The 24871-nt window shown below is 37.4% G+C and overlaps 1 protein-coding gene across 4 annotated transcripts in view; it reads left to right on the forward strand.

Moving 5' to 3' along the window:
* Positions 1-24871, forward strand: part of SCFD2 (sec1 family domain containing 2) — a 318795-nt gene that overhangs the window by 15237 nt on the left and 278687 nt on the right. For all 4 annotated transcript variants that reach the window (XM_084899934.1, XM_084899937.1, XM_084899935.1 and 1 more), the window contains exon 3: positions 16508-16635. In XM_084899934.1, the coding sequence (XP_084756060.1) occupies positions 16508-16635 (128 nt within the window). The remainder of the gene's footprint in view (positions 1-16507; positions 16636-24871) is intronic.

The raw sequence follows: 24871 nt of genomic DNA on the forward strand, positions 1-24871 counted from the left end.
AAAGATGTATTGTTACCTAAATGGTGTGCAGCTACCTGCTATATGGGACTTTGCTTTGAAGAACTGTTTTGCCTAGTGGCTCCTTGTTAGCAATTGCTACTTGGTCGCTGGCTTCTACAATACTCTCTTATATACCTACAACTTCTCATGGCCTCTTCGTCGTCAAATACCTGGCATCCCACGAGGTCCAGTCCCTCGCAGAAAGGTTCAGATCTGATAGTTGGCGTGGTGAGGCAGAATGAAGGAGCAAACCGGCCAGGGCTGCACTGATTGATTTTTAAATATTAAACAAGCCTTGATTCATGAATAAACTCCCCTTGGTTATGGAGTATAATTCTTTTTCTGTATTGTTGAATTCTATTTGCTAATGTTTTATGTATTGTGTTCTATTTGCTAATATTTTGTTAAAGATTTTTGCATCCATATTCATGGTAATACTAGCAAATTCACAATCAACAATGACAGATTGAAGCACATGTGTGCGATTGGCGCCAATGAGAACTTTATATGTATCGTGCATGCACGAGTCAAAGTTTATTTTTAAATTGCCAATGTACATCATATGTGCTGGCCGGTCGGTCAGTTGGATGGTTGGAGGGACATACGTTCACTCACTTAGCCTTTTACAAATATATGATGAGACAGAATCATCCATTGGCTGCTCCCTGTATGTCCTTTACTGGGGATTGAGCCTGCAACCCAGACATATGCTCTGACCAGGAATTGAACCGGTGACCTCTTGGTTCTTGGGTCGACACTCAATTGCTAAGCCATGCCAGCCAGGCATATTCTATTTTTATTTTGATGATTTTTCATTTATTTTATGATTTCCCTTGAGACTTTCTATTTCATGTGGATTATTTAGAGGTACTTTGTTTAGTTTTCAAGTGTTTGGAGATTTTTCATGTTACATTTCTGTTATTTATTTTTTAGTTTCGATTGTCATTGGAAAATGCATTTCATATGATTTCAATTATTTTAAATTTATTGAGGGTTTTTTTTATGGCCTAAGATATGATTTATCTTGATATATATATTCCACAGGCATTTGAAAAGAATGTGTATAATGCGATTGTTGGCTGGAGTGTTTTATAAGTGTTGATTATATCATGTTGGTTGATGGTGTTGTTGAGTTCTTATGTATTGTTGTTGATTTGGTCTATTATTTCTATCAAATATTAGGAGAAGGGTGTAAAATCTCTAATTATATTTGTGAACTTGTCTATTGTTTTATTTTAGTTCTATTAGGTTTTACTTCTTATGTTTTTTAGCTCTGTTATGTGCATACAATTTAGAATTGCTATCAAGCATCTCCTAGCCCTGGTGTGGATAAGCAAACTAAATCATTCTGGTGTCTCTGGGTGAATTAGAATTTCTTTTTATTTCGATCCCCCTAACTCTTACCCTTTGGCAATAATCAGTTTGTTCTCTATATCTATGGATCTGTTTCTGCTTATTGTGTTGTACTTGACAAAACTGATAGCAAGACTGCATATCTTCTAGGAATGAGAGTATACTTTCTCTTTCTTGCTTATTGCATTCGGTGTTGAATGTGAGTGGTGATGATGCCCATTCTTGTCTTAGTACTGATTTTAAAGGGAATATTTCTAATGTTTGCCCATTTAGAATAATGTTCACCATCGGTTTTTTGTAGATATCTTTATTGGGTTAAGGGAGTTTCTTTTCTGTTCCTAATTTACTAAGAATTGTTTTGTTTTGTTTTTTTGAAATCATGAGCAGGTGTTGAAGTCTGTAAAATGCCTTTCCTGAATCTATTAAGATCATATGGTTTCTTTCTTTTCATCTGTTAATGTGACAAATTGCAATGATAGATACTGAGTCATTCTAGCATAGTTGGCATAAACTCAGCTTTGTCATGGTTTATTATTCTCTCATAGGTTTTTTTCATATCTTGGTGTTTTTTTTCTTTAGTTCCATCAGGTTTGATTTTGGGGAGATTTAGAAGTCACGTCCCTTCAGTATTCTGAAAGGAACTGGACTGGCTTAAACAATACTCTTGACATATAGTTTTGATACTGAAGTATTGCTGTTTCCTATGCTCTCTGAACCTCAGTCTCCTCATCTGAAAATTGGGTTATAACAGTGACTACCACTTACAGTTGTAAGGATCAAATGAGGTAAAAATAAGTTAATTGCCTTGCATAGTGCCTTTAGAACACTGAAATTATAAACTAGTCAATCCTAAGCCTGCTTAGCCTGTTTACCCCTCCTTACCCATTCGTTTCCATGAAAACTACAACCAGGCCTCATGCTCATGTTTTCCCCTTGCTTCCTCTGTCTCCTGACCGACCCTTGTTCCTCTTCATGTGGCCCTGTGTGGTGTGCCATGGCTCCTATTTTTAGGAATCTGTGAGTATAAAAAATTCTTCCTTTGTGACAGTCATTTTCAACTATGCATGTTTCCATGCTTACACAACAAATTCCGGATATATTTCAAAACAGTATTGATGACATTTATTAGGATGCAGTGTGCTTCCAGGCCAGGAGGTTAAATGTGAATGATGGTTGTTTGGGGCCTTCCTTACTATACTGTTCCTTATAGAGGATGTTCCGGACATGAACTTGTTACCTCTTCATTTTAAGTTTTTATTTGAGTTCCTGTCTCCTTTACTGATAGAGTAATTTTGGTTGCAGAAATTTGGAAGGAAACTTAAAGGTTCTTTTTTACTCTGTACCTTAGGTCTAGTGCTTTGAGAAGTGGTTCCCAGATTTTTGGATTTCATGGGGCAGAGAAATTAAACATTGATATAAAGCTCCTTGTGTTGTGTTGTGTTGTATTATATTTTAATTTAGAGAGGGAGGAAGAGGAGGGAAACATTGATGTGAGAGAAAGACATCAATTGGTTGCTCTTCTCATGCGCCCCTACCGGGAACCGAACTCACAACCTTCTTAGCACAGGCTGACACTCCAACCAACTGAGCCACACTGTCCAGGGCAAAGTTCCCTATTTTTTATTATTAGTCAAATGAGGTCCTCTAGTTTTGCCACACAGCACACTCATAGAAGATTAATTATCTTACAACCTTGAAAACACTTCAAATTGATTAGTGTTGCTTTATGAGAGACTCTACCTCATCCTCATTATAAGTAAAAATAGTGTGCTTGCTGTGCAAATGCATCTTCAAAATACATTCTCTTTTCTGCCCCCTAAACAGATTATGACCCTTAAACAAACCTCTCTTATTGATATAATTATTATGTTATTTTAAAAAATATATATTTTATTGACTTTTTACAGAGAGGAAGGGAGAGGAATAGAGAGTTAGAAACATCAATGAGAAAGAAATATTGATCAGCTGCCTCCTGCACACCCCCTACTGGGGATGTGCCCACAACCAGGGTACATGCCGTTGACTGGAATCGAACCTGGGACCCTTCAGTCCGCAGGCCAATGTTCTATCCACTGAGCCAAACCAGTCAGGTAATTATTATATGTTCTCATCTCAGAGTTGTATCTGCGATAACACTTCACACTGTTTTATATTTCTAAGGTGCCAAGACAGATAGTACGAAATACCTTAACAAAATATATAGGTGTTAATATAGAAAATGATAGAAATATCATAAATTCATATTCTACTTGAACCAAAATCCAACCCAAAACTAGTGAAGAATAAAACAGGACTGTAAATCATTTTAACAAATCAAAGTTTTCCCAATTTTGTATATTTGGAACTTTACACATATGTGTATATTGGTACAATGGTGTCACCCATGGTGAATAGATGAATAAAAATCTAGAATCACTATAGAATAATAAGTTATACTGATTTTGAAATGACCCTTCTTCATTGAGTGAAATGACAGAAGGGATAAAGTGAACAGATGAGTTTGCTTCTACGAGCCTTTATAAAGCTGTCACTAACCCTTTCTCTTAGAGTTTCTTGACACATGAACTAATCCTTAACTATCTAAGTCTTGAATTCAAGCCAAAACACACAGATGTAATCCAGCCTAAAGTGGAGTTTCCCGGTGGAGCAAGTCCTGGCCTTTGGAATGGGTCATGAAAGTAACTTACAGGAACTCAAAGTATATCTTTCAGAGTAAGAAAAATGTGCACAGAGGGATGTGTGTTTGTTTTTTTTAAGTAACCTAATGGTGTTAGTGATTTAAAATTCTCATATTGAGTTCATCTGTTTTATGCATTAGGGATTCATATGAAAAAGTCTCTCCTGTGCTTTATTGTTTGCTGGGAGGAAATTATTAAAGTTTGTGTTGATTATGGTATTGTCATCAATGAGCTGGTAGAAAGTAGGAATAAAAAATGTTTATCTGTATTGTGATGAAGTTTAATTACCCTGAATTATTTTATATAATGGTTAAACAGGCTTTTGGTCCATTTTAAAAGAGGTTTCATGGGCCAGTGGCAGTGCTGAATGAGGGTATCTTAAAGGAAGAAATGATAAACTAAGAGATGAAACCTTGATTACATATCAGTTGGAGAGTATCCTTTTATTACTTTGAACATTATAAATCTAGTGTGCAATTGTTTATCCTGGAATTAAATAGTGTTTTATTGGGGATTTTTATTTACTTTTATTAACACATGGTTATGATTTCTGGTCTGTTAAAGACATTCTAATATATTTATAATCTGGAACCAGTCACACATATATATTTTGTAGTAGCTACAGATTGATACAGAAGGATCATGCATTTTGGGGGGACATTTTTTGTTTTTTGAATACAAAACTGAAAGTATATAATACACAATATTATTATGCTGATAAATAATTTATAACAAACTAGAGGCCTGGTGGATGAAATTCACCAGGGGGGAGGGGTGTCCTTCAGCCCAGCCTGCACCCTCTACAATTGGCACCTCTTGAGGGATGTCTGACTGCTCGTTTCATAATCCAGGACTGCTGGCTCCCAACCGCTTGCCTACCTGCCTGCCTGATTGCCCCTAACTGCTTCTGCCTGCCAGCCCGATCACCCCTTAACCACTCCCTTGCCAGCCTGATCTACACCTAACTGCTCCCCTGCTGATCCGATTGCTTCTAACTGCTCTCCCCTATCGACCTGGTCACCCCTAACTGCCTTCTTTGACCATATGGGGTGGCTAAATTTGCATGTTACCTCTTTATTATATAGGAAAATACATTTAAAATGATAGCCTTTGCTCCAGTAGAATAAAACAAGTTAAATTTATATGGTGCTTTATTCTTGTTGAACAAATTAATGAAAGTCACTTTTCTGTAGTGCAAGAAATATATCATGTTTATGAGACTTGAAGGGTAGATACCAGTGACTTGCTCACAGAACAAGTTGCACCAGGGTTTATATTTTTTTCCATTCTACTCTGCTTCCTCCCCAAAATGTACTCCAATGTGATATTTTAGTTTAACATTTTTGAAGTGATCTTATCTTTCCCGACAATGTATTACAAAGTTATGGGAACGTTCTTTAACAAATATGACTGTGTATAAAAAAATACTCCTTAAGACAATTTCCTCCTTTCATTTGTTGAACCTTAAGACAATTTCCTCCTTTCATTGATGTGATTATTTGGTGTCCTTACTAGCTCCTGTGCAGTTTTTATTTTCTAGTCATTACTGTAGTATAGTGGCTTTTCCACCAAAACGTTATGACCTTGAACAGGTATTTAATTTCTCATGGTCACAGTTTTCTTCTCTGTAAGAGTGAAGCACACTGGATGATTTGTAAGGAAACTTTGATTGTAATTTCTCTTACTTCATGATTTCTGTGTTCTGTGTTCAGATAATAAATTCCAGAACATGAATTATATAGGAAAGTGGTTTTATATTTGTTTAATTCATGACTGTATCCCTAGCCCGAAGAACAGGGCCTGGTGTATAGTGGGCACTCATATTTGTTGAATAAACAAAAATACAATATAAGGACCTTTAATAAAAAGAAATGGATGGATTATATTCTCATAGTTTGGTAATATTTAAAAGTTAAATTTTATCTGCAAGACTTTGAAAAGATTATAATTTTAAAGTACATTTAATGACTGGCTTTTTATACACCTATTTATTCAGCTGTGCAAGTAATAGTAAATCTGCTTCTAACCCTCCCTGGGTAAAATTAGTGGGTTTCCATTGCCCTTTGAGTAAAGACTAAAAATTTTGACTTGTTTTAGAAAACCTTCTTAGATCTGCTCCCTGCTTATTTTTTCAGCCTTTGTCTTCTCTAGTTTTTCCTCCTTTCCTGCCTGCTCCCTAATTCCCCTGCCCCTTCATGTTGACACTCTTAACTATAGCTATATTAAATTTATTTCAGGTCCTCAATGTTTTCCTACCTTTTGGTCATCCTACATGTTGCTCTTTCCTTCATTCTCTCTTCCCTTCTTCCCTCCCTCTCTCCCTCCCTCTCTTCCTTCCTTCCTTCCTTCCTTCCTTCCTTCCTTCCTTCCTTCCTTCCTTCCTTTCTTCCTTCCTTCCACTTCTATCTTTGTTTTTGCTTCCATAGATAGCATTCTTTATTTCTTAATGTAATTCATAGTGCATTGTATTAATATTATAACTAGAGGCCCGGTGCACGAAATTCGTGTACGGGGATGGAGGGAAGGTGTTGGTGTCCCTCAGCCCAGCCTGCACCCTCTCCAATCTGGGACATTCCTCTCACAATCCAGGACTGTTGGCTCCCAACTGCTTACCTGCCTGCCTTCCTGATTGCCCCTAATCGCTTCTGCCTGCCAGCCTGATCACCCCCTAACCACTCCCATGCCAGCCTGATTGATGTCTAACTGCTCCCCTGCCAGCCTGTTTGCCCCCAACTTCCCTCCTTTGCCAGCCTGGTCACCCCTAACTCCCCTCCCCTGCAGTCTTGGTCTCTCTCAACTGCCCTCCCTTGCAGGCTTGGTGCCTCCCAACTGCCCTCCCTTGCTTGCCTGATCACCCACAACTGCTCTCCCTTGCAAGCCTGGTCCCTCCCAACTGCCCTCCCCTGCTGACCATCTTGTGGTGGCCATCTTGTGTCCACATGGAGGCAGCTATCTTGATCATGTGTGTTGGAGTGATGGTCAATCTGCATATTACTCTTTTATTAGATAGGATAGAGGTCTGGCGCACAAGTGGGGGCCAGCTGGTTTGCCCTGAAGGGTGTCCTGGATCAGGATAGGGTTCCCTTCGGGTGTGGGGCTGCCTGGGCAAGGGGCCTGTGGTGGTTTGCAGGCCAACCACGCCCCCCGGTGACCCAAGGGGAAGCCCTGGCATCTGGAATTTATTTACCTTCTACAATTGAAACTTTGTAGCCTGGAGCAGAGCCAAGCCTTCAGCTTGCTCCATGGCTGCTGCCATTTCTGTTTGGATTGTTTACCTTCTATAATTGAAACTTTGTAGCCTTGAGTGGAGGCTTAGGCTGGCAAGGGCAGGCGGAAAGCTCTGCTTCTTCCATTGCCAGAGAAACCCAAGCCTCTCTCCTGCTCTCCATGGCCGCAGCCATCTTGGTTGGGGTTAATTTGTACACTCGCTCTGATTGGCTGGTGGGCGTGGCTGGTGGGCGTGGTATGTGGGTGTAGCAGAGGTATGGCCAATTTACATATTACTCTTTTACTAGATAAGATTAGAGGCCTGGTGCACAACATTAGGGAAGGGGGTTCCTCAGCCCGGCCTGCACCCTCTTACAGTCTGGAACCCATTGGGAAATGTCCGACTGCTGGCTTAGGTTTGGCTGGACATTCCCTAAGGTAGGGGTGTCGAACTCAATCAGAGAAGGGGCCAAAATCTAAAATCCAGCCTAAATCGCGGGCCGAATGGTTTTCTGAACAGTCATAAACTGACAATGTCATAAACTGACAGCGGAGTGCAGTGATGACAGCGCGGTGCGGCCCACATTGCAAGGCCTGGCGGGCTGGATTTGGCCCGCGGGCCTTGTGTTTGACACATGTGCCCTAAGGGGTCCTTAGCACTGCTACAGAGGTGGGAAAGGCTCCCGCCACCACTGCTGCGCTCACCAGCCATGAGCCTGGCTTCTGGTTGAGTGGCGTTCTCCCTGTGGGAGTGCACTGACCACCGGGGGCAGCTCCTGCACTGAGCATCTGCCCTCTGGTGGTCAGTGCACGTCATAGTGATCTGTCATTCTGCCATTCTGTCAATTTACATATTAACCTTTTATTATATAGGATTACTAGTTTAGTGTCTATTCTCTCCAGCCAGACTTTGGAAGCTTGCTGAGAGATCTGTCTCTGACTTGTTCACCTTTATACACTGTTGCACCAACAGTGACTGGCACAGCCGAGGGCCATGGTGTATTGGTGGCCTGAGTGCACTGCTGCCCATGGGCCCAGGGATACTGACATTATAGTAAAGCCAGAAAGCTTCAGTCTTTAATGCCCTCTAATAAGTTCCACTCTCAAGTCAATAAAATAAATGTTATTTAATGACATATAATTTGAATTAGTGACAAATGTTATAAATAAAGTAAAATAAAACAAGTGGAATTTGGATAAGGAGTGCCAAATTAACTTGAGTGGTCAGAGTGGTAAACCTTGAGCTCTACCTAGTATAGAACTGGCATTTGATAGGGGCTCAGTTAACATTTGTTGAATGAATGAGGCCTAATCAGTGAACATCTGGAGGAAGAGGGTTCTAGGCAAAGAGCATAGCAAATACAAAAGCCCTGAGTTGGGATTGTATTGTACTTAATCCCATTGAAGAGGCAGAAATCAGGCCAGCGTGGGTGAGGCCTAATAGATGAAGCTGAGAAGGCAAGAGATAAAATTGTAGATATAATCCTATCTAATAAAGAGGGAATATGCTAATTGACCCTTATGCCATTGCAAAGATGGTGGTGCCCAGAGCCAATGAGAAGGGAGTATGCTAATTGACTGTCCTGCCCTCAAAGATGGTAGTACCCAAAGCCAATAAGGAGGGAATATGCTAACTGACTGCCACGCCCTAAAAATGGTGGCGCCCACAGCCACAAGATGGTGGCATCCAGTCCCCTTAGCCCCACCAGGAGGCAGGTGCGTGGCAAGGCCTGGCCCACCCCGCATGCCTGCTTCTGGAGTCCCCCAGACCCCTCAGTCCCCCAGCTGCCCAGGGCTGGCCCAATGTGCAGGCAATCCTTGGATGGTGGCTTCCCAGCTGCCCAGGGCTGCTCGAGGCTCAAGGCTTTCACTGCCAGCAATGGCAGCAGCATAAGTGTGATGGGGTGTTGTCTCCCCCTGGCCACTAGGTTGCCTCCCACTCCTGAGGGATCCCAGACTGTGAGAGGGGGCAGGCTGAGATGAGGAACCCCCCTCCAGTGCATTAATTTTTATGCACTGGGTGTCTAGTATAAAAATAAAGAGCTTAGATGTTACTGTAATATTAGTAGGAAGTATGGAATGGTTTTGAACAGGGGAATAATATACTCTGATAGCTTTAGGAAGTCACTATAGGTTAAGCTATCATTAATTCTTGCTTGGGCTATGTGGTAGCTTCTCACTCAGACCTGAGATCCATTCTCTACTTTGAGGCCAGAGTGATCTTTTAATGTAAACCTGATTAAGGCAGTCTGTTGCTGAAGACCCTTTAGTTGCCTTTGGAAAGAAGTGTATAATCGCTAATGTGAGTTACCAGGCCTTGCATGATTTGTCATGAGCTCAGGGCAGTGTCATATTAGATCTTCATATTCCATTCATACTTGGTTTCTTTTCCTTGCAAAGGTAGCAAGTTCTCTTCTCATGACATCTACCCATGATGCTACTCCTGCCTAGACTGCTCTTACTCTATTCTTCCACTGGCTACTTTCCACTCATTTTCAGGACTCACTGTCACATTCTCAGCTTCTCTCTGACTTCCATTCACACACCCAGACCAGGTTAGGTATTTTACTCTCTCAAAGCTCCCATTCTTTGCTTTTGTTGCCTCTGTAGGAGCATGCTCAGTTTCAGCTCCCCTGCTAAATTTTTAGCTCCCTAAGGGCAGGTCAGTGGAGGTTGCTCACAGCCATGGTTGTAGCACCTCACTGAGTGCCCAATACATAGGAAGTGCTCATATTATGAAAGAATGAACAAACCTAGAGAAAATAATATGCTAAGTGAAATAAGTCAGACAGATGAGAAATACAGTATGATTTCATTTACATGTGAAATCTAAAAAACAAAGCAATACAAAACAGAAACAGACCCACAGATACAGAGAACAAACGGTTGGTTGCCAGAGGGGAAGGAGAGTAAGGGTAGGGATAAAAATTGAAGGGAAATAAGAGATGCAAATTTCCATTTATAAAGTCAATAGGTCACAGAGCTATAATGTACAGCATAGGGAATATAATCAATAATATCATACTAGCCTTATACAATGGTAGATGGTTACTAGACTTATGATAATCATTTTATTATGTATATTAATGTCGAATAATTATGTTATACACCTGAAATGAACATAATATATATTAACTATATTTATTGTTTTAATTTATCTTTATTATTGAAAGTATAATAGATGTCCCCCTTTTTTCCCCATTGGTCCCCTCCCCCATTCCCAGGCCTTTACCACACTATTGTCTTTGTCCATGGTTTATGCATATATGAATATAAATTCTTTGGTTAAGTTCCCCCCACTGCCTTTCCAGTGCCACGGGTCTACTTTACTGTCCTTTTGTGTTTAGCTGCTTTGTCTCCTATTGAAATGAAGTTAACAGATAATTTTATTAAAGATGAGGTAATTGTTTTAAAAAGTAGTCAAGAGGAAAGATGACCTTTGAAACCTCTATGAATAATTTGATGAACAAACCTACATTTAGAGCTCATTAAGCTCACCACTGATGGAAGCCATTATTTCCTGCTGGGGAACACTATGACTCAGATTGCTATCTGTTTAAAATTAGCTGAAAATGTTTGTTTTTTATTTTGTTACAAAACTCATGCAAAGGCCTTGACCCTGGCCTCCACCAGCTGCTGCTGTGGCATGGCCGGGGGGCCTCTGCCGCCTCTGCCACGGCCCCTGCCTGCTTGGCTTTGTCTGGAAGGAAGGACATCTGGAAAGACATCCGGTCTAATTAGCACATTATGCTTTTATTATTATAGATCATTGTATTTCTGTTGAAATACTGTTACTGCTCTTACAAATCCTGTGAGTAAACTTTACTTCCTGAGCGTGCCTTGAAAAAACCATTTCTCTGAGTTTAGTCACAAGATAATGCTATTCATTCACATTTCACCCTCAGTTTCTTAATTACATGCCTTTCATTTGATTGAAGTATCACCAGGATTCAACATTCAGCCACATTTTGAAAGTTAATGCTGTCTCATTTATATTTTATTTGGTGACGACTTCATTCATAATTGAGTAATTCTGGTGACTAAAGAGCCAAGAATTAACTGGGAGAACCATATCTTCATATACAGAAGTCCTTTGACACTTTAAAAAAGTTTATTGCAGCAGGTTATTGTGTTTATATTCTTGGCCTGTAGTCTTCAAACTGGACAGTTGCTATAATAGTTTGATTTTTAAGGATATAAGATCATCTGTTTATCCCAAAAGTACATACATTTAATATGTATTTGACATGTAGTTACTGACCATGTTGAAACTAATTCCATTTCATAGTAACAAAATGGATATTTTAATAGGACAAATATTCTATTCTATTATTTGTTTCAATGGATTTCTTGAAACATATATACTAATAATAGAGGGATATGCAAATTGCCCCGGCCATCATCACATTAACAGTAACGATTGAACAGCAGGTGCATGGGGCGACCAGGCCAGCAGGGGGGTTAGTGAGGAATGATTTACCATTGGTAAAACTGAGAAAAATGTTCCACCAAATTTGTGCATCGGGCCTCTAGTACAATATAAAGGTAGAACATTTTTCTCAGTTTTACCAATGGTAAATCATTAGAGGTTATTTCTCCTTCTTTCTTTCCCAAGAATATAATGAATATCAAATAAAATCTAGATTGGAAATAATACCTCAGGGAAATTTAGTTTTTTTGTTTGTTTGTTTGTTTTTTTGCCTTTTCAGTTGTTTAATTGATATACGTGCAGAATGATTTAAAATTTGCAAAGTCTTCTTAGAGAGAAACATTTAAAGAAGGGAGTTGAATAAAAGTGATTGGCATTGTATTGCAAAGTGACTGTCAATGGCTATAGTTACCTACAAGGGGAATAGTATGATACTGTTTAAAACAGAAAGTGTTTAAAATTATGAGAGCAAGTTTTACCTGCTTCATGAGTTACTATGGATTTGTTTCACTATTCACCCTATTACATTGTCTTACATGGGGCCCACTTGTAAACTTAAGGGGAAGATAGAGGATGCATTAAGGATTTGAAAAGAAAATCATCATGAAAAGTTGAAAATAATTGACATTCTATATAATTGATGCTTTTTTATGATTTGCATAATATAAGCATGGCATAATGTAGTAGAAAGGTCATTGGGCTCAGAAGCCATTTACCTGGATATGAGTTCTGGTTTTGCCATTTGGGTATACTTAAGTAAAACAGTTGGCTTCTCTGAGGGTCTTTATTTTTTTATTTATTTTTAAAAAAATTTTTTATTTATTTTTTACAGAGAGGAAGAGAGAGGGATAGAGAATTAGAAACATCGATGAGAGAGAATCATCGATCAGCTGCCTCTTGCACACCCCCTTCTGGGGATGTACCCGCAACCAAGGTACATGCTGTTGATCAGAATCAAACCTGGGACCTTTCAGTCCGCAGGCCGATGCTCTATCCACTGAGCCAAACTTGTTTCGGCTCTCTGAGGGTCTTTAAATTGGGTCAGGGATACTAGTTTAGTTCATGAAGTTAGGATTAAATGAGTTATAAGAAGTTGTATTGTAAATCCTGAAATGCTTCTAAAATAGAATGTAGTGATGGTATTTAAAATTATTTTTTAGTATTACATTTTATTTACCTTTCAAAAATCTTAAATTACTCATGTGAAAAAGAAGAACACTATTTTTGGGTGGGCCTGATTGTTAAAAAGATGTTATCCAGCTGTTCTTAAACTTAAGAGAGACTAACCCTAAGTAAGACTAAGGTTTACAGTAGAGCAAAAAGGGTTTAGATTAGGTATAAATAGAATCTAATAGTAGTTTGATTTGTTTAAAATAGTACTGTTTTTCTCAGGCATATTATAAAACTTTCTTTGGATGCCTTCAAAAATTCAAAATAGGTTTTCATCTGTGTTGGGTTAGGTAGTGTCCTGCTGCAGATGTAAGGATGATTAATTTAACATTACCTCTAATGTTCACATTACCACAAAAATTGTGCACCTACTTTTTAAGTCAGTCTGGAAATATTTATGGATTGAACTTCTCATAAAAGTAACAATTCTAGTTTTAGTTTAAAAAATATAATTTTATTGATTTCAAAGTGGAAAGAAGAGGGAGAGAGGGACAGAAACATCAATGAAGAGAGATTCATTGATTTACTGCCTTCCACATGCTCCTCACTGGAGACCGAGCCTGCAACCCAAGCACGTGCCCTAAATGGGAGAACTGTGACTTCCTGGTTCATAAGTTGTCGCTCAACCACTGAGCCACATCAGCAGAGCAAAACTAGTTTTAAAATATCCTGTTGGTTCAGTCTACAGAATTTCAGTGTAATTAATAAATACGGCAGGAAGCTGGCCCAGAAGTCACTGCTTAAAAATCTTCATTAAATTGACTTACTATAGCTCTGAGTTTCTAATCTACATCAAAGGTCTTTACAGCAACTTGCCATTATAAAGGAATTGCTTAAACTGAAGTTTTTAGTCTTTCAATTGATATCAAAATGAATTCTGCATTAAAAAACCCAAATCTACTGGCAGTGGTTATCCATATGAGTATACAAGTTGATGAAAATGACTAATGTGCTTCTGAAACAGGTCTCCTCCTATATCTTATGAGGAAATGCTGAACTTCGATTTTTTTTAATTTAAAAAATATTTTTATTGATTTCAGAGAGGAAGGGAGAGGGAGCCAGAGAGATAGAAACATGAATGATGAGAGAGAATCATTGATAGGGCAGTGGGCAGTAAGGAGGACTTCTCTGATAAGGTGACATTATAGCAGGCACCTGAAGAGAGAGGGGATATTTGTAGGAAGAGAATTACTGGCAAAGGGGTGCCTGCCTCAGCATGGAGTGCCTGAGGAAGACTAAATAGGCCATGTAACTACTGTGGGTGAAGAGTGCATGGCCAGTTTGAACACGGATTTATCTGACCCCAGAGCCCACATTTCAATCACCACACTAATCTGCTGGGGCAACCACAGTATTGCCTAACCTATGTGATCTTGAAGACACTCTGTATTATACTCATGGAATAGAGGAGGGCAGTAAATACTCTAGAAGTTCTATGTACAGAGTTGATAGTATGTGGGAAATCCCTGTGCTTTGCAGAGAGGTGCTTTGGAGAATGAAAGTTGGGAAAGATTATGTACTATAAATTGGGGAAACTGGGACTGTAACTCCCCTGCTCAGAATTTTGCAGTGGTTTTCCATTGCCTTCAGAGCTTTGGAGAAGTTTAGTAACTTTCCCAAAATCCCACAGGAAATAGACCTAGTTTTGAATGATGACTAAGACTGAGTTCACAACTGCTAAGCTATGGTACTCTTCTCAGAATGTGAAATCAAGCACATGCTCATTGGTGACCTGTTACCTACAGACTGAAGTTGACAAGCCTTGGAAAGTAATGCAGGGGCCCCTCCCCTGGCCCTTTAGCATGGAACAAAACAGTCCTCGAAATTTGTGTTGTGTACTAGGAATCTGCACATACTGATACATCCTCCTTCCTCTTGTTTTGTAATAAGGATTTTATATATTCTTAAAATATGTGGATCTTTACCATTCTCCTTCCTAGATTCAGTTTTAACTTCTTCCCTTGGCTGTTTTTGGAATTCATGTATCTGTGTACTTGCTCATTTTTCCCATAGAAACCAATCTCTGAGCCTCTGCCCTCCAAGCCAGGATTAGAGCCCTCCTCTGAGCTACGAGCTACATCTGTGCCAGCATTGATCACGCCTCTTATCACACTTCTTTGAAGGATAATTTCTCTGTTTGTATCTCTGCTTCTTCTTCCTTTAAGTCATTGAAAGCTTTGGCTTTGTATTTATCTGTATCTCAGCCATGGAAATGGGCTTGGCTTGTAGTTTACCTGCTTATTTAAATTAAACATAGACTATTGGGTGCAGAGTTATAATGACAGTTTTGATTAGATCTAAACAAGTAGCATAAGTTGAGCAGTGATGTTAGTTTACTCAGAAAAAAACAATAGATGTTAATACAACTAATTCTTTAATGAAACATTAGTATGTGCCAGACATTAAACTCAGCACTGAAATACATCATTCCATTATTCCCAATCAAATTTGAACTTAAAAGATATATATTATTAGGTATAACTTTAAAACTAAATTAATATCTAATTAGATATAACTTTTAAAACCAAACTTTAAAAATTCATTCATTTTCACACTATTAGCTAACTGGATAGTAAGAGATGTTAGTAGAGTTTTTTGTTTTTAAAAAAATATATTTTATTGATTTTTTTTACAGAGAGGAAGAGAGAGAAATAGAGTGTTAGAAACATCAATGAGAGAGAATCATTGATCAGTTGCCTCTTGCACACCCTCTATTGGGGATGTGCCCACAACCAAGGTACATGCCCTTGACCGGAATCGAACCCGGGACCTTTCAGTCCACAGGCCAACACTCTATCCACTGAGCCAAACCGGTTTCGGCATTGGTAGAGTTTTAAGTGAAGGAAAAAGTCCTTGGAAAGGGACAGAAGTCATCTTTGTTTCTTTATATTCAGGTTTTGAAACGTTACTACAAATGTGTATACTTGGCTGATGTAGCGGTCTTCCGGGAAGAACACTGTGCTCATTTATAATTTAAACATGGCGTGGTGGGTGAGACAGAGGGCTGTTGGACAAGTGAGCCCAGATGAGACCCTGCACAATGCAGGCCTTCTTTCTGTTATCATAGTTAATGGTGAAGGATGTGCCATCCTTCCAACCTAAGGCCGAAAGTAGACCTTGGTTACTTAGCCTAATTCTTTATTTTCATTCAATAGAAAATCTACTCATTAAGAATTCTATTGTATAGTTTCTTAACAGGAATTCTCATTGCTAATTGTTCTGTGCTTTCCATACAAGTAAGTTATCTCAAATTGTTATGCTTATAATCACTGATAAATCATTTTTTGAACATGTATTAATTTTGGCTTATATAGCATTTATATATTACTGAAGCAATTTGAACTGTACTCTGAAATACTTTAAAATGCAAAATCTAAAAAAAAGTATCATACCTAAAAAATATCATGTAATTTCCCCCCACTTATCAAAACACAATATAGCTTTTATTCATCTTTTTTTTTTTTGGCTTGGTTTAATCTCCCTAATTTCTCAATATTTTGTGCTGTTTAAAATGGGTTAGATGGTCTTCATTTAATCCCATGCCTAGAATCTATCAGTAGGAAAGACTACTTTAGTGCTCAAAGAAGATATTTTAGAAATTATTTTGCTTTCAGCCTTTTCCATTAGTTGGTAGAAATTTATTCTAAAGCTCTTTGTGGTTTTATTGCAGTGATACCGCAGCCAAAGCCCTGTGGGAAGCCTTACTGAATGCCAAGCACAAAGAGGCAGTGATGGAAGTCCGGAGACATCTAGTGGAAGCAGCAAGCAGAGAAAACCTGCCAATCAAGATGAGTATGGGTAAGTGTATCCACTTCACCCAGGACAGACAGTGACTGCAGGCTCTGAGGGAGTTCATATAAGCCTGTTCTAATCGGTGAGCCAGCTTAGCCAGCACGGCATGTAGATAAAAGTATTAAGAGTAGGGAGGGGATACGTACAGACTACTTTTGGGGCTCAACAATGACCCCTTTTCTTAGACTCAATTTTTGGAATTCTAGGAGAGTCCTTGTATACAAATAATAATTCTTTTAGTGTCTTTAGTTGATCTAAAACTATCAAAATTGGTTTGGACCACCCTACCTTCATTCTGTTTCACCCATACATTCCCACCTCCCTTTTAAAAATCCTCCCTACCTCCCCCCCTTCCCCCCACTGTGCAACCTGCTTCAGTACCTGCAGCCTATGAGCAGAGGCCAGGCAATGGTTCAGGGCTGCAGCTTGCTCTGGCATGGGGCACATGAGAGACCTCCCTGCCTTCTTAATGTGGATGAAAACTCTTTTAGTGGTTTTGAATTAATGAATAAACTATTGTGCTGGCAAAACAGTTGAGCAGACAGACATGCTTTGGCCTGACCTCTCACCTTTAGAATGATCTGCTAATTGTCGAGTCACATAAATGTTATCCTTTCCTCACCAGGGTATTACACATCTCATTTTTCCCATTTTCATTTTTCACCACATTCAGCTTTGTCTTCAGTCTTAGAAGAATCTGGCTGAATGAAATTTAAGTTTTAAATAGTTTTTTTTTTCTTTTATTTTAAGTATATATTTTTATTGATTTCAGAGAGGAAGGGAAAGGGAGAGAGAGAAATAGAAACATCAATGATGAGAAAGAATCACTGATCACCTGCACGTTCCCTACTGTGAATTGAACCTGCAACCCAGGCATGTGCCCCTGACCGGAACTGAACCGGGGATCCTTTAGTCTGCAGGCCAATGCTCTATCCACTGGGCCAAACCAGCTATGGATGGCATAGCTATTTTCTTTTGATTAAAAAGTCAGAGAACTAATGTTTTTATTTTAGAAAAGGAATTTGGTGTTTTACCTTTTTTTTTTTTTATTAAATAATTCTATTAATATGGAGTATAGATAGTGAATCTGGTTAATAGGTAGAATTTATTTCTGGAAACTTTATTTCTATATTTTAAAAATGTTTTCTTATAATCTGCTCTTAGATATCTAGTAGTAAATATTAGTACATTTTACTGGAAGGAATTAAAAACTTTCCTAGCTGTGCAACCTGCTTCAGTACCTGCAGCCTATGAGATTCCTAGCCCAAATTCTTAATTATTTATGAGTTTAAAAATCAAACTCTCAAGTTGAAATGGAAGAACAAAGTTTTGGAAATAAAGGAATGCAGATGAACCTAGATTCCTAGAAGGAAATATGAAAGAAAAAAAATCACGACTTCTAGTATCTTAGCTGATTACTGTATATATATGAGAGCTTTAAGGAACATAAAGATGATAATAAAAGTGAAAATAACATTTACTGAGTATTTACAATGTGTCAGGTATTCTTCTAATTCTTTACATGTATTTATCTTATTTAATTCTCACAGTAATTCTGGTGAGATAGGTACGGTTACTATTCTATTTTTCAGGTAAGGAAACTTGAATAGAGAAAAATTAAGTTGTCTAAGGCTTTTCATATGACAAGGAATACGACTGAAATTTATTATAGATTAATTGCAAAGTAGAATATGAATCCATATAATTAAATTCTCTATACTTTGTTATATTAAAATACATTGGTTTCTCTTGCACTTTGAAAGGACAGACATGTCCTGTGACACTTGGAAAATAATGGTTCTCTAAATTATGCACATTCTCCAGATGTTGGCACATATTATACAATATAACAAACCACACTTGTTATGATCCCCATTGATATCTTTAGAAAATCTTTAAGTATTGGGAATGTAAAGATATGGGGACAAATACAAGTCTCCAAGAATTATGATTTTCACACGAAAATTTGACTTTAGTCATTGACAATACAAACTGTCAGTTGTTTTCCTTGAAGTGATAGACTCATTTCATTCATTTTTTTTTTTTTTTTTGGAAAATGTGTGAAGAACCAGTTTTTCAGTTGTCTTCTAGTAAAAAATTTGTGCCATAAAATAGTGTGAACAGTTCACAATTCAGTCATACCAGTGTTTTTGCTCAAGGCAATCATTGTATTTTGGTATGCACCAGAAGTACTTTTTGTATATTTCTCATTTCTTAACACAGAATATTGACATTTGCTTAAGGGTTCAGATTTATTAAAATTAATAACACAGTTTCATCATGGCCGTTCTGAAGTGAAATTGTCTGTTTATTTAATTTGGTGCCACTGCCTTGATTGACACCAAGGCACCAGCACTTTGCCCACCATTGTTTTTGTACCATCAGTGCAAATACAGCAGAGTAACAAATTCAGGTAACATCTTAGTATTTCCTAATCTGAAAATAGTTTTGATTTTTCTGACTCTCTAAAAGTGCCTCAGGGACCCGGGGTCTGTGGAACATCTTTGACCCTTTGCACTCTGAACCATTCTGGACATTGGCTACCAGCTACTCTCGACGCTACTTTGCGGCGGAAACGTGCATTTACAGACCCTCGTATTATTTAGTATAATTTTGGAACCAAGTAACGTATTATAATGATATTGGACTTATATGAATTGGGTGACATCGAGGAATGTATATTTGCAAAAAACCCCAATATTTTATTGTTTATAATTTTGTACAGTATGATAAGTTTCTAATTGTTATTACTAACTGACAAGATGATATTTACCAAAATAGCTTTCACCAATTTATTCACTAAGAAAAGAATCACTTTTCCGATTTTCTCACTCGTTAGATCTATGTGCACTGCTCGAAGCTTCAAACCAAAATGAGCTCAGCTTTGAAAATCTTTTCCTCCAGATGTAGACTTGTTTATTTGTAATTATATATCTCACTATACAGTGCGCGCTATGTTCGAAAACCGACCTTTCTACAAACTCCCCTTATCGCTCTTTTCAAGTGGCGTCGCGAAGTGCTCGGACTGTCGTGAGCACGCATCTCACGTTCTTGTCCGACACAAAACCCGCTGACATTTCTTGTATATATCTTAGTAATTTTACGATATTTTGATTTAATTTCTTGTGCCATTTCAAGATAAAACTTCAGGGAAACATGCATGTCTCAAAAAGTTGCTTTGAAATAACTCAATTCCCCGTAATCACTAATAAACTGCAATGTCCCCTGAGAGGGGACATCCCAGTGATATGCTAGAATTCCGATGTCCCCTGAGAGGGGACAGCGGAGTGCAAAGAGTTGAGAACTTAAAAAAGGGTGCCACAGTATCTGCAGTGGAACATTGGCAGTTTCCTGGAGATCATTGGAATCATAGTTAGATGTGAAAATAGAAGAGGAGAAACCTCATGGAAATTTTTTCTGGACATATCCAGATGTAGAAGAAATAGACAATTACTAGATCCTTGTTGATAGGAAACAAAATATTATCTTGTTTGCAAATGAACAAGCTATTTAAATTTGCTGAATCTGTTTTTCTGTCTGCAAAATGGGGATTCTAGACCTTATACAATTAGATGAAATGGTTACATATATGAAACATAGTGTTTGTGAAATTTAAGGTGTTCTGTAAAAGGAGTGTATAGCCTAATGAAATTAGTTATTGCCTTCTGGGCAGATAAAGCACATTATGAAAGTAATTACCAATGGTCATGTAATTGTATATAAAGAATACTCTACCAGATCTAGGGGTGGAATTACTCTCTGTAGGATTTGTTCCCTGATCATCTCAGTGGGAAATATGTGACTAGAGTAATGGTTTCCAGAAGTGAAAGTAGAGATTTGGGATTTAGTTACCTTAGTGGTTATGTTGAAGCTTTAATCTAAAGAAAACATAATTTCCTAAAGGAAATATAATATAAGGAATATAGAAATATTTCTAAAGGAAATATAAGATTGATCATTCAGAAAGAGAAGGTAGAATGAGTGAGAAGAGGGGTGGAGGCAGAGCCTTAAGGGATACATCCATTTTGGGTATGAAGAAGAAGATAATCTAGAGAAAGAGATAGAGTTTTTCATCGAATTAATAAATAATTATCCATGAAAGTGTTAAAGTCACTAAACAAATGATTTGCTTTTATACTTTATTTCCTAAAACAGAGTTAATTGCTTCTGTTTCTCTTGTTCCTCATCTGCAAAATGGGAATTCTAGTGTCCCCTCTTCAAGCATCTACCTGTGGCTCTATATTTTTTTTTTTACCTTAAATTGGTACATCTTCATTTTCTTCTTTTTCTCTCCTCTTCTTCATCCTCCTCTTCCTCTTATTAATGTTTATAATTTATGTTTTCTCAACTTAAGGGATCCTTAACATGATAATATGGGCAAGGAACTTATAAAACCCAACAGAATGATGTGATTAGAAGACTGTCGGCTGCAGGATGGAAGTTTCCTTATGTAGAGGCTCTCCTGAGAACAGGCATTTATTTCCAAGTCAAAGTAGACCCACCCAGGAAATGCTCCTTCTCTGGCAGCCTGGAAGTCTGGCCCCTGGATAACAGGGGTAATCCCTTTGTCTCTTTCCATGCTCTCTGCTGAGTGTATATACGTTAATGCAATGTCTAAGTCACTTCAGGAAGGCTCCATTTCCAAAGAAAGCCAAGCCATAAGTATTTCTGGTGGTTTTATATTTTATTGTGTTGTATAACTTTCAGGGAGAGCTATATATTTTCTATTTGTGACCCCTGGTCATGTAGCAATTATACTTTATTCTGTACTATCCTGAAAACATGTCTTGCCATAGATTTCTGAACTTTGGGCCCATTTGATTGAATTGATTCTTATAAATAAAATGCTCTTTTATGTTAGTTTCTTATTCTCTCTTGGTAATACTGTAGAGATAAAAATCTGTGCTACAAGAAATGTATACTGTTTAAAGGATATCCCAGAAAACCGTCTTCAGTATTTATGGTGTTATAAAAGTGGACATCCATTCGCAGCTGGGCTTTATCCAAGTTTCACTATACAGATGGCTGTATACACTGACCTTCAAATCCTTATGGGAGAAGATTGGTAATGTCTTCCCTCTTATTCCTTTAATAACTTGTTTCTGTGTGTATTGGTCATCCCGATCTTGAAAATTTTTTTTCTCATGTCTGACTTAAATCTTTCCACCTGCATGTTAACCAGATTTCTTTGCCCCGTGGTCTCAATAGTGGTGGGAAGCAGGCAGTTATTCTTCTTCTATTGCTTTATCTGTTGAATAATAATGCTTCATCTATTGTATAAGTCAGTGAGTAATAAACTCAAAATTTCTAGAGAAGAATACATGTCTGTTCATTCTATTGGGTCGGCAACTAAGTAATTGCGGATTTAAAAAAAATCAAAGACAATTTTTTCATGGAACTAAATAACTTTATTCTGTAATGTATTGCCCATTTTGATCAATGACCTTTTGCCATCTTTCAGGCAGCATCATAATCCCACGTTCAAAAAACTTCTGGTTTTTATTAGCAAAAAACTGAATCAGGTACGATTTGACATCATCATCATTATTGAAATTTTTACCATTCAAGGAGTTTTGTAAAGATCGAAACAAAAAGTAATCAGATGGTGCAAGGTCAGGACTATATGGTGGATGTGGCAAAACATCCCAACCAAGCTCCATTAATTTTTGCCGAGTGACCAAAGATGTGTGTGGCCTTGCATTGTCATGATGGAATACAACACCTCTTCGATTTGTCAATTCGGGCCGCTTTTCTTCAACTGCATTGTTTAATTTCGTTAGTTGTTCAATGTAGACATCAGAATTGATCGTTCGGTTGGGTGGTAAGAGTTCAAAGTAGACAATTCCTTTGTAATCCCACCAAACTGATAACAAAACCTTCTTTTGATGAATATCAGCTTTTGATGTTGTTTGAGTTGGTTCACCTGGCCTGCTCCATGATCTTTTCCGCTTGATATTGTTGTAAACAACCCATTTTTCATCGCCAGTTATCAGTCGTTTTAAAAATGGATCATTTTCATTACGTTTCTTTAGCAAATCGCAGCTGCTAATGCGTTGCGTTAACTGTGATTCTTTAATTTCGTGAGGAACCCATGTATCAAGTTTTTGAACATAGCCAAGTTGTTTTAAGTGATTTTCAATGCATGTATGTGATACATGAAGCTTCTCTGCAATCTCACGTGTTGTACTGTGACAGTCCGAATTGATTATTGCTTTGATTAGGGCGTCATCAACTTCAACTGGACGACCAGAGCGTTTTTCATCTTTGAGTGAAAAATCACCAGAACAAAATTTGGCAAACCAGTTTTGACACTGCCGTTCTTTTAAGGCTTCGTCACCATAAACAGCACATAACTTTTTATGAGCTTGCGATGCGTTTTCCCTTTGCGGAAATAAAAAAGCAAAATATGATGAAAATGTTCCTTTTGATTTTCCATTTTTCAACGAACGCCAAACGAAAACTACAAAACAGATCAAAAAACTTTTTTTACTGATTAACAGCTGAATAGCCAACTATCAAATAACAAAATGTGTTTTACATTTGTACTACGTCTGCAAACCTAAAAATTCAACTGAAGCCATATATGTGTGAAACCCGCAATTACTTAGCTGCCGACCCAATATATGAGGCATACATGATTTTTTTTCAGAATCAAGAGAATATTTAAAAAGTAATATTAGCACATGCTACTAGAAAATTCCAGTGATAACATCTGTAAAATGAAAATTTAAAGTACCTTTCCTCCTCCCCACCATCTTGCTCTTCAGTACAATCTTTGTTTCTAAATTAGAATCTTGTTTTCCAGGCCTTTCTCTCTGTAATTAGGTAAGAAAGTAGGTAACTAAGCATGTACTAGTAAATAAATAATAAGAAAAAAATAAAGGTACGTACTAATAGTATGGTAATATAGTTTCTATTATAATTTGTTTTCTTTTACTCTTATGAGAGTTTTTGCTATGCAGCATAAAATACCTTGAAGAAAATAATCATACAGTTGTGCCTCATTTTAAACATTACTTGTATAGTCTAAAAATTATGTTAAATTGTTAAATGTAATCAAATTTAAAATGTCTGAAGACATTGATACAACTATGGAAAACTGACAGATCAACTAAAGCTAAGTATGTACCCACCACCCAGCAGTTTCACACCTGGGCATTACTTCAATACAAATGAATGCTTATGTCTAACAAAAGGCATGTATTAGAATGTTCATAGCATCATTATTTATGCTACAAGTTCATCAAAGTCAAAGCAGAAAGGATAAAGAAACTAGAGCGATAAAATACAGTAAAGAAATATTGAGATTTTAGATAATGTTAACAAAATAAGCTAGACACAAAAGAGTATACTATATGTACAATTCCATATACATAGTGTTCAAAAGCAGACAAAATGATCTGTGGTGATGGAGATAAGAGTAGTAATGTACCTTTCTGGGATTATAGACTGGATAAGAACACAAAGGACTCTTCTAGACATATTCTATACATTGAGCTGGGTGGTGGTTACATAAATAGATACATGTGTCAACTATTAATTGAACTGTACATTTACGATTTGCATGCTATATGTTTTACTTTTCACTTCCATTATACCTGAGGCTTCTGAGTCTAGAGTTACCCCTACATCCTGGCAGGTGGCTCTCTCTTTGCTGTGGTGCCTTTTCTTTCATTTATTCTAAACAAAGCCTTTTTGGGTAGCTGAAAATAAGAGATTTATTTTTATTGTTTGTTTTGTTCCATCATTTAGTACTCTTCTATTCTTCTTTTACCGTTGATGGACTTATACTTCTATTAAAAATTTAAATACGATAAAATTTAAATACGATAAAATTTTATAAAATTTAATAGAAGTATTTTTAATACTTCTATTAAAAATTTAAATACGACAGTATTATTATATTTAAAAAGTTAGAGTTCAGTTGTAGTTACTAGAATGTTCTCATTTCTGTTGTTTCTCAGTTTCCTGATATAGCTAAATACAGTTATGTCTCCAAATTGAAATTTCATTCAGGTTACATTATAATTTATAAGGCTTTATAGTTGAATATCTTTTTCATAGCTGAGGAAATTAGGTTATGGTTTTGTCTTGGGAGATGAAAATGTTCTCAAATTATATAATGATGGTGATTGCACAACTCTGAATGTACTAAAAACCACCGAATTGTACACTTTAAGGGCGAATTTTACTTTTTTTTTTTTTTTGCATTATATCTCAGTAAAGTTGCTATTTTAAAAAG

The sequence above is a fragment of the Pipistrellus hanaki genome (genome assembly GCF_964339955.1).
Source record: "Pipistrellus hanaki genome assembly, chromosome: 1".
Taxonomy (NCBI): domain Eukaryota; kingdom Metazoa; phylum Chordata; class Mammalia; order Chiroptera; family Vespertilionidae; genus Pipistrellus; species Pipistrellus hanaki.